At 37.6% G+C, this 15,728-nt stretch overlaps 1 protein-coding gene and 1 long non-coding RNA gene across 2 annotated transcripts in view; both read right to left on the bottom strand.

Moving 5' to 3' along the window:
* Positions 1-2,513: 2,513 nt before the first annotated feature.
* On the bottom strand, positions 2,514-3,049 carry LOC308690321. The gene is made up of 3 exons (XR_014030146.1): positions 2,930-3,049; positions 2,703-2,764; positions 2,514-2,594 (listed from the first exon to the last, which is right to left on the bottom strand). It is a non-coding gene; the product is annotated as an uncharacterized lncRNA (long non-coding RNA).
* Positions 3,050-3,300: 251 nt separating this feature from the next.
* The window catches only part of LOC308690408 (uncharacterized protein), a gene marked incomplete at its 3' end in the record, with an annotated part of 35,463 nt that continues 23,035 nt past the window's right edge, over positions 3,301-15,728 (bottom strand). Inside the window, exons 2-4 of the mRNA XM_081364809.1 lie at positions 7,087-7,385; positions 3,442-3,473; positions 3,301-3,341 (exon numbers count right to left, since the gene is read on the bottom strand). Coding sequence (XP_081220935.1) covers positions 3,301-3,341; positions 3,442-3,473; positions 7,087-7,385 — 372 coding nt within the window. The remainder of the gene's footprint in view (positions 3,342-3,441; positions 3,474-7,086; positions 7,386-15,728) is intronic.

The raw sequence follows: 15,728 nt of genomic DNA, 5'->3' as shown, positions 1-15,728 counted from the left end.
GCTTATGCTGTGAAATTGTAAACAATCCTTCGAATAAAGTGCCAATGGCATGAAACCTGAAAGGAACTAAAGTAAAATTTAAAGTAAAATCCATCAGAAGGTTGTCCAGAAAAAAATTGGAAACACACAAAAAACCTGCTGTGTGAAAAAGAGCAGTGAATACTTAGAAAAAAAAGTGCATTTCAAATACATTTACCCTCTCTCGTCATAATAGGCTGCAAGACTGAATTATGAACTGGTAAACGACAAACTGATCACAGAACATGTTTGTAAAGCTTTAAACAGCAATGTTATCAGCTTTTACGACTAAACATTTGCAAACAACATTGTACTGCAGAATCTGCGTATCAATTGATTTTGATTAATATGTGCGAGGGAGAGAGAGGACAAGACAGCGCTCGGGTGAGTGCGCGCGCGCGGCCTGGGCTCTCTCTCTCTCTCTGCTCGTTCATATGCCCTGTCAAGCGCGCCCTGTTAAACTGGCAGGACTTAAAAGAACATGGAAATGATACACTGAGAGAAGCCAGCTTCCATTGAAAATGAATGACTTCCGATAACTTTGGAAGCTCAAGTCGGCAGCGGTGTGAACGTACAGTTACTCCACTGCCGCTTGCCTCCGCCATCTCGCTGAATGCTGCAGAGACGCTGTGCGGGAAGCACGTGACATAAAACGAGGCCAGCTATTGGCTATTCGCTACTTCTCCTGCTGTACTGGCTGAGTAAAACCTCCGGTGGCTCATTACTGCCACACTTTGGTCACCGCAGATTTAAAATATGCACGAAATGAGCCGCTTACGGTAAATAAAAGTTATTTAGCAACTAATCGATGACTAAATTAGTTGACAACTATTTTAATAACCGATTTTAATCGATTAAATCGATTAGTTGTTTCAGCTAGAGTGTGAAGGCACGCACAGATTCCGGGAAAATTACTGGCAATGTGAATTGACCAAAATAAAACGAGCTCGGGACACATTATCCATGTATTTTCCGTAATCTCTGTGTGAAAAGGGCTTAATTGATCTGTTTTATACATTCTGTTTTATTCAAGGTTCGTCACGCCATTTGAGAGAGACATCATCAGATCTGTGCTGGAAGGAAAAGAGTATGACACACTGCATGAAAAGAGGTGTATCCGGACCAGTATACTCCTGTATACACTGCTGGAATTCGGAAGAATCCGGGAGTATACTGGCCGGATAGCTCAAATTCCATGGGTCTGTATATATCCGTATACATCCGAAATGATACCAAATCGGATGTATGTTGTGGACGTATACTCCCGTGCTACAGCCATTTGTTGCCATGGCAAGTAATCCCTCAAAGGTTTTTTCAAGAGAACATTTTCACACCTTTGTGCACCTTTTGGCCTTCCCCCCTATTGGTCCTTTTCTTTTAAAACCACTCCCATTACCCAGACCACTATTGGAGGACAGGATACATTGAAAACCCAGGAAAGTGATTTGATTGGTTACTTTTAGAACATAACCCACCCTAGGCCTTTTCGCACAGTGATTTGATTGGTTATAGGCCAGCTATGCAGATATTGCTCAGTATACACTAAACCCCCCTTACCCCAATTTTAATACATTCAAATATAATTTTAAAAACACACACAAAGAACAATGAGAAAGTCTGACATTTTTATTAAGGTAAATAAAACATTACAAAGAGCATTATAAACAAGCATTAAAAAGGAATGGGGGAACAAAAATATTTGAGGGGATGAAAATTTAAAGGAACAAAAACAAATATAACATGAACATTATAAACATACATTAAAATGAATGGGGAAAAAGAAATGTTAACAAAGGTGTAAAGGAATAAAATACAAAACGTGGAGATCAGCAACATGCACATCAAAAAGGAACAAATATACAAAGTATACAATATAAAACAATTTAAAATCAATAAATAAATATAGAAATTAAAGTGTATATATGTAAATATTAATTTTTTCAAACTGCCATGATGCACTGGTGGTGTGACGTAGCGTGGGTCAGCCTCTAGTCTGGTTTGTAGTGCCTGGCAGGGAGCAGATAACTCTGTGGTTCTGTTTGGTGGAGACCTCAGCATCCACACTGGCCTTCCATCAACAATAGCATCTTCATCAGACATCAGTTCTATTGTTGCAGTCTTCCACAGTTCCCTTTATGTGTTGGGTTTGTACAACACTGGACATGGTCTCCAGCAACTGCAAAACATGACAGTAATTTAACCACTAAAACACAGAGAGGAGGACAGTTACATTCTGAAGAAGAAAAAAACAACAACTGCTTAACCAGTTTCTTAACTTACCCGTCTCTTTCGTTGATGGTTCTTTGCAGTGTTCTTCATAGTGTTTCTTTTCTTGGCCTTTTCAGGCTGAGCCAAAGAATACTTCCTCCGCAAAGTCTCAAAATATGTCTTGCAACCTGTTAAATAAATCATAAATAAATGTAATGCCAATAAAACTAAGTAAAACAGAGGACATTAAAATGATTACAACATCTGTAAGATTACCTTTTGCACATTCAGGGTCAACGTCTGTAAAAGTTGTCCTTAATTCTTTGAAGAGATAAGTGGTCACAGCCAGGTTATGTGATGAATTTATTCTGGGGGAAAAAGTTGCAGGCATCATTAATGAAATTCAGTTTTAGTATTTCAAATCCATATAGTGGTAGATTAAACTAACATTTACAGTATACAATACGCAGTCTTACCCGGTTTGTGGATCGTATTTGTGTGGGTTGTTCTCTGAATTATGGAGGCGCTTTACGGGTTCCTGTAAAGTTTGAAATTAAAAAGCGTTTAAATGGATTCACAATCTGCAAGAACCTCAAAAGTGAATTTTCAGTTTGAATAAGTTGGCCATCACAGTAAACATAAGAGACAAAACATATCAGTTCATAAGTCTTTAAGATGTCACTCAGCGCCTCTGATATCTTACCGGTTCGTGCCGCCTTCTGCCTATACAAGGCCACCAGTGCAGGTGTGTGTTGGTCAAGCACAGCATAGAACTGGTTCCGTATGTTGACGTTTGTGATGCGTTGGAACTCAGCACAAAGCTACAAAAACAAACAAAAATAATTATATAAAAAGACTAATACTCGATTTGCAACAGAAAACACATTTGTGATGCAACATGTTCCGTTAAAATACATTGTTGAGCAACATGGTCACATGCAAAGTGATAGTTCTTACACACAGTGAATAGTGGCATTTGCTGTTCCATTTGAATGTGATACATATTAAAAATTTGGCAGTGAAATATGTGTGAAGAGTGGCAGAAAAGAGAAGTGAGTCTGTTTTACCTGTGATTCAATCCGAAGAGCCGGCCATTTCCCCAAGAAGTCCTTCACCTGCACAGATAAAACAATCAATATGAAACCAGTCAAATTATGCAATCAACCTCTTTAATGACAAATTAATGATACAGAATTTCAAGTGAATGTAACTTACCGATAAAGTTGCTCTCTGGTGACAATGTAGGTCTGCACATGCACACAAAAACAGACAGCAAGAGATTTAATTTTTAAGAGACGTTTGATTGATGCTAATGAATTAGGCTCCAAATAAAAGAAATGGTGAAAAATAGTTACAGACTAAATTAACATTTGAGTCACCTTGATTTTGGGGATGCTCACTGCACTCCTTCCACTTAAACCTATCATGAAAAGACGTTTGTAAAGGGTTTAATAAAAACTTGCATAGTTCATTCGGTAACTATTATGTCCATAACCTTAACTTTGTTTGAGTAAAAGTTAACGTAACTGCTAACGTTAGCCACTAGCTCATTTGGGTGCATCAGCATGTAGATAACATCACATTGAACTTGCCAGAGCAGGGCGCTTAACACAAACAGCAGCAACACACTCAAAAACAGAAGGACTATCGCTTGCTGAAAAGAGTTATTGACTAACGTTAACATTATTGCCCTGCCACGACATTAACAGTACACAGGATATTATCTGTAACTAGCAGGCGGACTGACGGCAATCGCGCCCGCGGCACCGCGCTTGCAACTTAAAAATAGCCTCGTCTAAGTCAAATATCACGTGTAATATGATATTCTTACAATATTACAACAAGCAAAGTAGTTTTGAAGTGTTTTGGTTTACTTACAAGTTGTTTCATTCTTGATACACGTCGCTCAAGAGGGTAGCCATCTTGGACAGATTTTTCAGGTAACGTCAGCTGCACGTCATGACGTCATATCACGTGATCGACAGTACACTTTAAAATAGTGAGTAAACCAGCGGTGTTCACTCAGAAACGCTGAGGCACACAAACATAAAAATACATAGGCAATTTGTTCATAGACATTAATAGTTTAAAGGTGGATTAAATCAGCAAGAGATTTTAACTTCAGTGACCTCGGTCTTCAATTCAGTGGAGTAGAAAAGCTCAGGTTCCTTCTACCTTTTTAATAAATATCAAGTCACCTTTATTTATACAGTGCTTTTTACAATACAGATTGTTTCAAAGTAGCTTTACAGAGATAACAGGAAAGTAATGCAAGACAGTTTGTTTCCAGAAGAAAATAGCTTCACAGTCCAGCTTAAGTCAGTTCAGTGGTGATTCATTTTGTTGTATAAATAAATAAATAAATTTAAATGTGGATATATATAGCCACTTTGGAGAAAACCGTGATGTCATCGTCCAGCTCAGCTCAGATCTCATATAATAGTGTCAACGCAGGCAGATCAATAATATTGTTGAATATTAAATTAAATTTCCCCAACTAAGCAAGCTAAAAGCCAATTGTAAAAAAGGTGACAATTGTTGTTGTCTGCAATTTGTAAAACTTCACAATAAAATTTGAGATATTCTGAAATGTTTGGTTCATTTTTCTTTATTTGTTCCGTTAAATTTATTGCTGGGAAAAAAATTAATCGCGATTAATCGCATCCAAAATAAAAGTTTGTGTTTGCATAATATATGTGCGTGTACTGTATATAATTATTTTGTATATATAAATACACACATATGCATGTATATATTTAAGATTTTTATTTTTTTTATTTTATTAAATTATTTATATTTATATATAATATAAATTGTGTATAAATGTATATACAGTATATACATGCAGATATTTCTTAAATAAATACATGCATATGTGTGTATTTACAGAATAATTATACACAGTACACACACATATATTATGCAAACACAAACTTTTATTTTGGATGCGATTAATTTTTTCCCAGCACTAATTAAATTCCTTTGTTTATTTCATTAAATATTCAGATGTTTTTGTGAACGTATATGTTCAGACTGGGTGTTTATTTTGTCCTGTTTTTATAAAAAATATTTGATTAAGAGACTTTTTTCATGCAGTGGTTTTAAGGCCCTGACACAGGCGACGTGAGCCAACCCTAGAGTCGGCTTTAGTCATTGCTAGTTTTTTGACGTCGGTTTTGTGTTTCAGGTCCTTAAGAATTTATTTATTTTTCTGTACAAAAAGCTTGTTTGCTTTAGCCTATAGTAATCCAGAGATAATTCTCAACCCTGAAGTCCTTCCTGGCCACCCCTCCCTCTGAGAACAGCCAGCACCTTTAGTGTCAGTCATTAACATATGAAAGGTCTTCACACCTTACAGTTGTCAGTCCTCTCACACCCAGCAGTGTTTCAGCTGTATATGTCCGTGAAATTTCACGGATTCCTGTATATGTCCGCATATGTGAGGTTTCCGGGTTTATCTGGAAATATACTGTTCCATGTTACTCTGATCCGCTTTTTCCCGCATACATCCGGCAAACATCAAATTACACAGGAGTTTACCATGCCCGTATTTTGCCGGATTTGAGTCTTTTCATGCAGTGACAGGGATGACCTACTCGACATGCTTTCCAGAATGGGTGGGCACGCTGTTCCTGATGGAGATGCCATAAAGGACACCATCATACAGACTGCGCACAAACAACTAATACAGGAGCCAATGTATGCTCTTGAAATGATGGCTGCTAGTGCTCAGTGTACTTTAAAAAGTCTGCTTCCAACTGTGTACGCAGTTTCAACCCTTTATGAATCCAAAATTCCAACAGCAAAAGGCATTATTGGGTTGCTTAAACACAATGAGAAACAACCTTCTCACAGTAAAACAATACAGTTTTTAAAGCTGTTCATTCGATCACTTGACAAAGATAAATTGCATAAATTTCTGCGCTTTACCACTGGGGCTGATGTTATCTGTGTTTCACACATTGATGTTGAATTTACAGATATCAGGGGGTTACAAAGGTGTCCAGTGGCACATACATGTGGTCCACTGTTGCAGATACCATGCACTTACAGTACCTACTCTGAATTTCGTAGAGAGTTTGCGAGTGTCTTAGATGCCAACTACATGAAAATGGATCTGTTGTAAAGCTGATAATAGCTTGTAAGGTAAATTTTGTGCGTTTCCAGCAAACTGTTCTCCATGTAGACCGTGAAAAAATAATCCGGCTTCTTTTCATATACTGTTATGTGTACAAATACATAAAAAAATACATTTGTGTATTCTGGGATAAACCTATAGAACATTTCAGTTCTGAAAACCATACATTTTCATACATTTCTTTTTGTTGGCCTTACACATTTAAGTCCCAGAAGTTCATGTTACAGTCTCACTAGTGTTTTAATAAGGTCTGTTGAATACAAGTTGTGTTCTTATAAGGAAGTTTTAGAATTTATTTTAGCCAGAAATAGAAATGGCCTACCTGCAATACTATTTTATCTTGTGTTATATGACCTTGTGTCAGTACCGCTTGGTACACATTCTCATTTCCTGTAACTACATTTGCAAGCTTTTTGTTAAATAAATAAAGTAGGCTATCCTTAAAGCTGTCTTTTATTTGCTAACGTGCATTATACATTGACAGATCTATAAGTAAAGACTTAAAAACAAAAATGATTTAAAATCTACAATTTACAATATCATGTCCAAGTGTTGTAAAATATGACTACATATCTTAGAATTTAAATCACAGCCTCTTACTCAAATACAAATGAAAATTCTATAAAAATGACTTGCATAATACATTTTTAACTCAAAAGATTACACTACATCTTTCCAAAGATATTGTAAAGACAAATCACAACACACTTAGTATCTCTTGCCTAAGACTAATGTACAGGGTTCTGCCACTCACAGCATCATCTGGGACATTAAGATGAAGTTCATCCATTATCAGACAACAAAGTTCAAAAACTGTGTCATCACATGGGTGGGTCGGTGTTACGCATTCCTCTTGGCAGTTTTGAACATCAGCAGGGTCACACCGAAAGATATGATCGGCTGACCCGTAAAGATGAGGAGCCATATACATTATGGCCGGTCGTCCATGTGGTGCAGTAATATTACGTTGTGTTCGTATGCGGTGTGCATTCCACATTTGAGCAAAATCGTCGAGCTCCTCCTAAGAAAATAACAGTAAAAAGACAAATATTGTTATAAAATATACTTTATAAAGATTAGTATACTTAACTTGTTATAGACTACGCGAATGCAAACAGAGCAGTTTAGTACTTAGTGGACAAGGATAAAACACGAAGACATAACAGAATAAGTTCCAAATGCAAAGCTATAGCCTAAATTGTTTGATAATGCCCCTACAAACACAACGTGTGAAACGTTTTAACAACTTTTCACCTTTTTTATTTATTTATTTTTTTGCAATTAAGTCATGTTGCAGTAGCCTACAACAAACCACACCTTAAATTTAAATATAGAATGTAGTCCTAACCTAAATAAAACGTTTCAACGAAAACACAACCAGACCAAACTAAGACTTTGAGAGAGGTTTTATTTAGGCGTTAAAATAACGTAATTTGCACGTTGTAATAAGACGTTCAAAAAACGTCATGACGGTAGCCTACCAAAGCAGAACCAGGCCAAATGCCAATGTAGATATGACGTGTTATTTAGGTTTTAAATGTAATGTAGGCTATCTCGTCTATTCAAATGAAACGCTTAAAGAGAGAAATGCACAGGATTACACAATCAGAGAATAGCCTATTTATTTTCGTTTTTAATTGTTTCATTTAAAATTATTTCAAGTAGCACGTGCAATGAAGTGATGGAATTAAAATTCCTTTGGAATTAAAATAGCCCCACATCATCACATAGCATTCACCATACCTAGATATTGGCATGGAGTACTTTCCATAAGATCATCTCTCAATGCAAATCAAACCAGCTATTAGGCTAACTGAAATAAAACCATGCCAATCTCTAGGTATGGTGAATGCTATGTGATGATGTGGGGCTATTTTAATTCCAAAGGCCAAGGGAACTTTATCAGGATGCATAGTAAAATAATGTAAAATAATCCGCCTATTGCATTTTCTGCACAATTCGCGGCGCTGTTTCTCGGCAACCTCAGATGGTGCGTTAAATTTGACACTGTCCCATTATAGCAGAGCTACTGTGACGAAATACAAATTTTCAGCAGTTTTTACTGTGGAATTATTTTTGTATGAATGTTTTAATTTGACACATTACACAATGTACAATAATCCGCCTAATGTAGGCTATTTTCTGCCCATTTCGCGGCGCTGTTTCTCAGCTGTCTCTGAGGGTGCGTTGCTAGAGCTTCTACGAAATCGAAATTTTAAGCAGTTTTTACTGTGGAATTATTTTTTTTATGAATTTTTGAACTTGACACATTACACAATGTAGGCTAAAATAATCCGCCTAATGTATTTTCTGCCCATTTCGCGGCGCTGTTCTCAGCTGCCTCAGAGGGTGCGTTAAATTGGACATACATTAGGCGGATTATTGTACATTGTGTACTGTCAAGTTAAAAAATTCATAAAAAAATAATTCCACAGTAAAAACTGCTTAAAATTTGGATTTCGTTACATTTGTAGCTCTACTATAATGGGATAATGTCCAATTTAACGCACCCTCTGAGGCAGCTGAGATGCAGCGCCGCGAAATGGGCAGAAAATACATTAGGCGAATTATTGTACATTGTGTACTGTGTCAAGTTCAAAAATTCATAAAAAAATAATTCCACAGTAAAAACTGCTGAAAATTTGTATTTCGTTACAGTAGTAGCTCTACTATAATGGGATAGTGTCCAATTTAACGCACCATCTGAGGTTACCGATTAGCAGCACCACAAATTGTGCAGTAACACAATTCCGTTAAAAAACGCGAAAAAGAGAAAAACCGCACGGTCCCTAAGTTGAGCATCAATAAGAAGCCAGCAAACGCGGAAGTTCGCGTCATTTAAGGTGGAACGGGTAGCGTCAATAAGAAGCTGCGAATAAGAAGCTGGATTCAGCCTCAATCGGTATAAATCATATAATTCATGAAATAGTTAACGAGTTTGTGAATAGGCTATGTGTATACACTGAACCTATATAATAAAGGAATAAATACGTTCTAAAATAACGGTCGCCTAAAAAAAACTCATGCTTGGGGCTCAGCTACATATTTAGTTGCCATTTGGATTAATTTATAAGATCCCACAAGTTCTGATAAATGCAATTTTAACTTCTGAAGTGCGTCTTTTATAAAGACCACTGCCTTATCACATAACATAATGAAGCAGCCCCTAGTGTGAATTATTCTCGAGCCATCGATATCAAGCCAATTCAGCACCACTGCCGTGGATAGCACTTCAGATAGGGCGCTAAGTGACAACGTTATCGGGAAATCAAGCCCAAAGCTTTATCAACTCAAGACTAAGACAATACCTACATCATACACATTTTCTACTATTGGATAGGCTGTGTGCATTTAAGTGTTAAAACGCTGCACGATATGATATATGAAATAGTGCAAACAGGAATGAAATGAGCGCGATAGTAGCCTATAGCCTAAATCAAATAGACGAGCTGCCATGCCTCTCTCAGAAATCGCTTGTCAGAAGCATACCAACTACCGAATCATATACATTCTTACTAACTAGGCCTACTTGATGTGTCTATTTAAATGTCTTAAACCTGGCTATGCTGTATGATAGTATGTTTCCTGTCGTAGCATAGCTGGCAAGCATTCGTTGTCTCAGTTACCCTACCCCCCACATCTGTCATTAAGTTCATCGGATAACAACGTTATCACGACCTTTTCACAACGTGAAGAAATGACATTACTCATTACTTATATTTACAACATTTTTGAGTTTGCTGGGATGTAGTCGACTTGTCCTGCGTATTTACATTTCAATATGTATTCAACCAGTTTAACTTACCTGCAGTATCCCCATGAAGCAAAACTGCACAAGGGATCGATCAAGGAAATCCCTAGTGAAATGGCCTTCTTCTTTTAGATTTTGAAAGAAATTCATCCAAAACTGAACATTTTCCTTGCGCAGTATACTCCAAAGGCTTTCAATCCTTTGGTTGTGATTACTGGAACCGTATATGAAACTGCGGTGGTAGGCGAAGTCATCTGTAGCAGCACGTCGAAGGAATATCTGCATCTGTTCAACAGCGACGTTCTCTGTTCCTCGATCAGCACGGATCCTTTGAGGGCATCCTCTCCTTTCTTTCACGGTTTGAATGTAGTATGATGCAATCACCTTTGGGTCGCTATTTGTAAAAGAGACTTTCAACCACATCAGATGACGTGAAAATCCGTCGACACATCCATTTATGCATAGGCCATACGGTTTTAATTTATCATAAGAATCGAGATGCCACATGAAATTTGGCCCTGGGTTGTGGTATCTCCTCCTTCGCAGTTTTCACGCTCGCCTGTATGCCACCCCAACTGGATCCAAAACATTTAAGAGCAATCTGACCGTTTCCCTTTTCACAACAAGTCCCTCTTGAATGCACTTCAGGTGCATCATCCTATAGCCAACCATCTGGCCTGATGTTTCAAGCTGCTGACTAACAAAGTTAGCAACATCATACACATCAGTAAAGTCCTTCCTCCGGCAAAGCCTATTCTTCCTCAGTATGGTTTGGAGGGTTCTGAGGCACATTATTATCCCATGCTGATGGCTAAGAACTTCGAGAATCTCTCTGTATTGCAAACCCAAATAGAAATAAAAACCTACAATCCGATTTAGATCCATAACAGGTTAGCAATCTCTGTAGGCCTACCTCCACCTAGTGACTTCTTTAGGCCAGAAGTAGGCTATACATAGGACCTCGAATGTTTGCCCTATGTGTTTGCCTGACGTAAATTAATGATATTGTAAGAACGGCTATTGTAAGAATGTAGTGTGTGGTCGAAATTTTAAACCGAATATTAAATTAACCATTTTCCATTTTTCAAATTAACCATTAACCATTCAACTTATTTAACAACATTCATATGCTTTTGAATTTTAAATGTATTTTACTGTGTGTGTGTGTGTGTGTGTGTGTGTGTATAAATACAAAATAAAACAAAAATGTATTTTATTCACAAAAATGTCTCTATTTGTACAAATTGCTGCACATTCGTTGAATTCTGAATTTTGCACACATAATTGAAAGCAATTTGTTTGTGGATAGTAGCCTAAACATATCTGCAAAATTTATAAAGTTCACGGATAATTGTGCGTGCATTTATTAATCAATATGATACTAAAATCGTAATATAGAATAGGCCTAGGCCTACTATAAAAATCAGATAAGTCCAGAATTCCACTGTTGATAGGAAGATGCAAGTGATCTCGCCGGCGCCTCCATGCCGGCGAGATCACTTGCATCTTCCTATCAACAGTGGAATTCTGGACTTATCATGCAGTGTGCGCTCCACAATAATGGTGGAATATGTTGGAATAGACGATTTAATATGAATGATGGGCGTCAAAATCTTGTGGTTATTTGTTATAATCTTAGGACTTTATTATTATTGTCTAACCTGTATTATTATGATATTTGACGAATTGCTTTGTTCCTTTTTTGTACGTTTTGGACAAAAGCGTCTTCTAAATATGTAGACTAAAATGTAATAATAATAATAATAATAATAATAATAATAATTATTATTATTAGAGTTTATAACTGTAAATGAGTTCACTTAGTAATAGAGTAATATGTTTGTCATAATATAATTTAATAATATGATTTATCAATGCTTTATTTTTATAAACGCTTTTACAGTTTTGGATAAAATAGGCCAACATTTTTTGCATAATTTTTGCTTACAAATATAGCATTCATAAACTATTTTATGATAAACATATTACTGTCTTAAGTTAACTCATTTATAGTTATAAACTCAAATATTAATAATAACATTTTAGGCTACATATTTAGATGACGCTTTTGTCCAAAACTTACAAAAAAATGGAATAAGGCAATTCGTCAAATATCAGTCATAATACAGGTTAGACAATAATAATAAAGTGCTAAGATTATCACAAATAAACAAAAGATTTTGAAGTGAAGAGAAGTGTCCTTGAGACACTTGCAAAGACAACATTTCGTTACACTGTGCAGTGCGTACCCAACAGGTGTCCAGATTATGAATGTAGTAGAGATCATGTTGATTGAAAAGTAGGCTACCCATCCCGTCCGCTCAGTTTATAAACCGTTGGCCTACTCATGAATTCTCAAACTGTTTAACATTAGGCAATTACACATAGTTTTGTGCTAGTTTTGTTGTCAGTATTGCTCTTTCAGCCAGCTTGATAGTTTATCTATTAGATATGGTTTATTTGTTAACTTTACACAACTCAATCGTAGATAGCCTATTTTGCTTCATGTGCTTGGTCATTATTGGCCAGATCAGAAACTATATGTTTACTTGACTTGGCTTGCACTGCCTTATACCACTACTGCGGCTGTTATCATTTTTATTATTATTAGTGTAATTGCCAAATAAGTTATTTGCCATTAATATGCAACGTTTTAGAAAAGTATAAATTAGTAGAATATCCAGTGTTATGAAAACAGTAGGTCAACATAACTACAATGCATTCTATAATTCCCGGTCTTATTCTGCCCTCTAGTGGCATATCGAAATGAATACAAACCTTAACATATTTACTAACAGACTCAAACACAGTAAATAATCATACTAATAAAGTATATGTACAACAAAATCTGATGAGCTCAGAATATACGCGTTTAATTCCACGTTAAGCAAATTGCCGAATACACTCAAATGAAATCGACTCAGACGTCAATAAATGGACGCGCAAATTACAATCACTAATACAAAATAAAACAAAAATGTCTTTTATTCACAAAAATGTCTCTATTTGTACAAATTGCTGCACATTCGTTGAATTCTGAATTTTGCACATTTGAAAGCAATTTGTTTATGGGTAGCCTAAAATATCTGCAACATTTATCAAGTTTAAGGATGATTGTGCGTGCATTTCTTAATCAATATGATACTAAAATCATAATAAAGTATACTACAAAAAAATCAGATAAGTCCAGACTATGAACGCAAAGAAACTCTGTTTTACTTGACTTGGCTTGCACTGCCTGAGCCTAGCACTACTGCGACTATTATTATTATTATTATTATTATTATTATTATTAGTAATACTAATATTAATTGAACTATTATTGTTGTTGTTGCACTGCATTCGTTGAATTCTGAATTTTGCACACATATTTGAAAGCAATTTGTTTGTGGAGAGTAGCCTAAAACATATCTGCAACATTTATCAAGTTCACGGATAATTGTGCGTGCATTTATTAATCAATATGATACTAAAATCATAATAAAGTATAGGCTACTACAAAAATCAGATAAGTCCAGAATATGAACGCAAAGCGTTTAATTTGACGTTAAGCATTTTCCTCCCATAGAAACTCATTATAAGAACGCTAAATGTAGCTTAATGCATATTAGAATGTCCCCTTATTATGTCGAAATAACAAGAGATTTATGTCGAAATAACGAGATATTATGTCGAAATAACGAGATATTATGTCGAAATAACGAGATATTATGTCGAAATAACGACTTATGTCGAAAAAACGACTTATTATGTCGAAATAACGAGATATTATGCCGAAATAACGACTTATTATGTCGAAATAACGACTTATTATGTCGAAATAACGAGATATTATGTCGAAATAATGACTTATTATGTCGAAATAACGACTTATTATGTCGAAATAACAAGATATTATGTCGAAATAACGACTTATGTCGAAATAACGAGATATGTCGAAATAACGAGATATTATGTCGAAATAACGTGATATTATGTCGAAATAACGAGATATTATGTCGAAATAACGACTTATTATGTCGTAATAACGAGATATTTATGTCGAAATAACGACTTATTATGTCGAAATAACGAGATATTATGTCGAAATAACGACTTAAGTCGAAATAACGAGATAAGTTTTCTTTATTTTTTTTCTCAACTTGCGGTTCAGGGCTTCCGTAGTTTCTAGTGGAATTTATTGATTGATAAAATAAAATTAAATATCCCCAAAATATCCCCAACTGAGCAAGCCAAAGGCAACAGTGGCAAGGAACCGAAAAACTCCATCAAGTGACCTAATGGTGACCTGAATCTCCATCTGTGACAGTGTCTGGTTGTGTTTCCCCGGGTATCCACTAGATGTCCTCCTTCCCCCACGGTGTCATTCACAGGAACTACCTTTCCCACAATTCCAGTCTGTGTTATTGCACCCAGGTGTTTGTAATCTGTTTACCCAGCTGTCTCTCGTTGTCATCTCGTCTGTTCATGTATTTAAAGCCCTGTTTGTTCCATGTTCTGTGTGTATCGTTGTTAATGTCACACCGTGTCTGTTTCCTGTGTTCCCTACCTGAGCTTGTTTATTGTTTTTGTACTGCCTGACTGGAAATTGAACCCTGCCTATTTTTGACCATGACTTTGGATAACCCTTTAATAAACCTCACTCTACTGCACTTGGATCCATCTCGCTCTCTTCCTTGTGCGGAACCGTGACAGAACGATACACCATGTATGGATCCAGCAGTACGGGGTTTCGTATCCTTCCCCCTACCACTGAGAAGGAGAGGAGGGGAAGACTCCAAAATTTAATGGCCCTACGCCAGCAGGGTCAGACAGTGAGTTGTTTGTCTCAAACCTTTTGGACTTTATCGAGAAACTATAATGATGCAACCCTGAAGGACCTTTTTAATCACTGCCTGGATGACCCGGTGCCGCACTGGGAGATTAAGGGGCTGGAGATCCTTGACTTTTGGGGGTTTACTACGTATCTACACCATCGTAGCCAATGGGATACACCAGCCTCGCCTGTGTCTCCAAGCAAGATGGCTGTCATGCCCAGCCCAGAGAATGCATCACCGCTGCCCAGCCCAGAGAATGCATCGCCGCTGCCCAGCCCAGAGAATGCATCGCCGCTGCCCAGCCCAGAGAATGCATCGCCGCTGCCCAGCCCAGAGAATGCATCGCCGCTGCCCAGCCCAGAGAATGCATCGCCGCTGCCCAGCCCAGAGAATGCATCGCCGCTGCCCAGCCCAGAGAATGCATCGCCGCTGCCCAGCCCAGAGAATGCATCGCCGCTGCCTAGCCCAGAGCTCCATCCGCCATTAATTCCTTCCAGACCTGAACCTGCACCTCACCATCGAAGACGGCGGAGGAGGAGGAAGACCTCCGGCCTCCCCAATGACCCGGAGGCCGTTCCCGAGCAGTCCGCCGTCGTCCCGGAGGTCGTCCCCGAGCTGCTCGTCCCCGAGCTGCTCGTCCTACCGGCCCCGCCCACGCTGCTAGCCCTGCCGGCTCCGCCCACGCCTGCCGAGCCTGTGTCTTCAGACAAGATGGCGGCCGGTGTCTGTTCCTGAGCCTGAGCCGGTGGTGTCTGCTCCTGAGCCGGTGGTGTCTGCTCCTGAGCCGGTGGTGTCT

The sequence above is a fragment of the Scardinius erythrophthalmus genome (genome assembly GCF_964197995.2).
Source record: "Scardinius erythrophthalmus genome assembly, chromosome: 5".
In the NCBI taxonomy this organism is placed as follows: domain Eukaryota; kingdom Metazoa; phylum Chordata; class Actinopteri; order Cypriniformes; family Leuciscidae; genus Scardinius; species Scardinius erythrophthalmus.
This window is presented reverse-complemented; position numbering and strand designations above follow the sequence as displayed.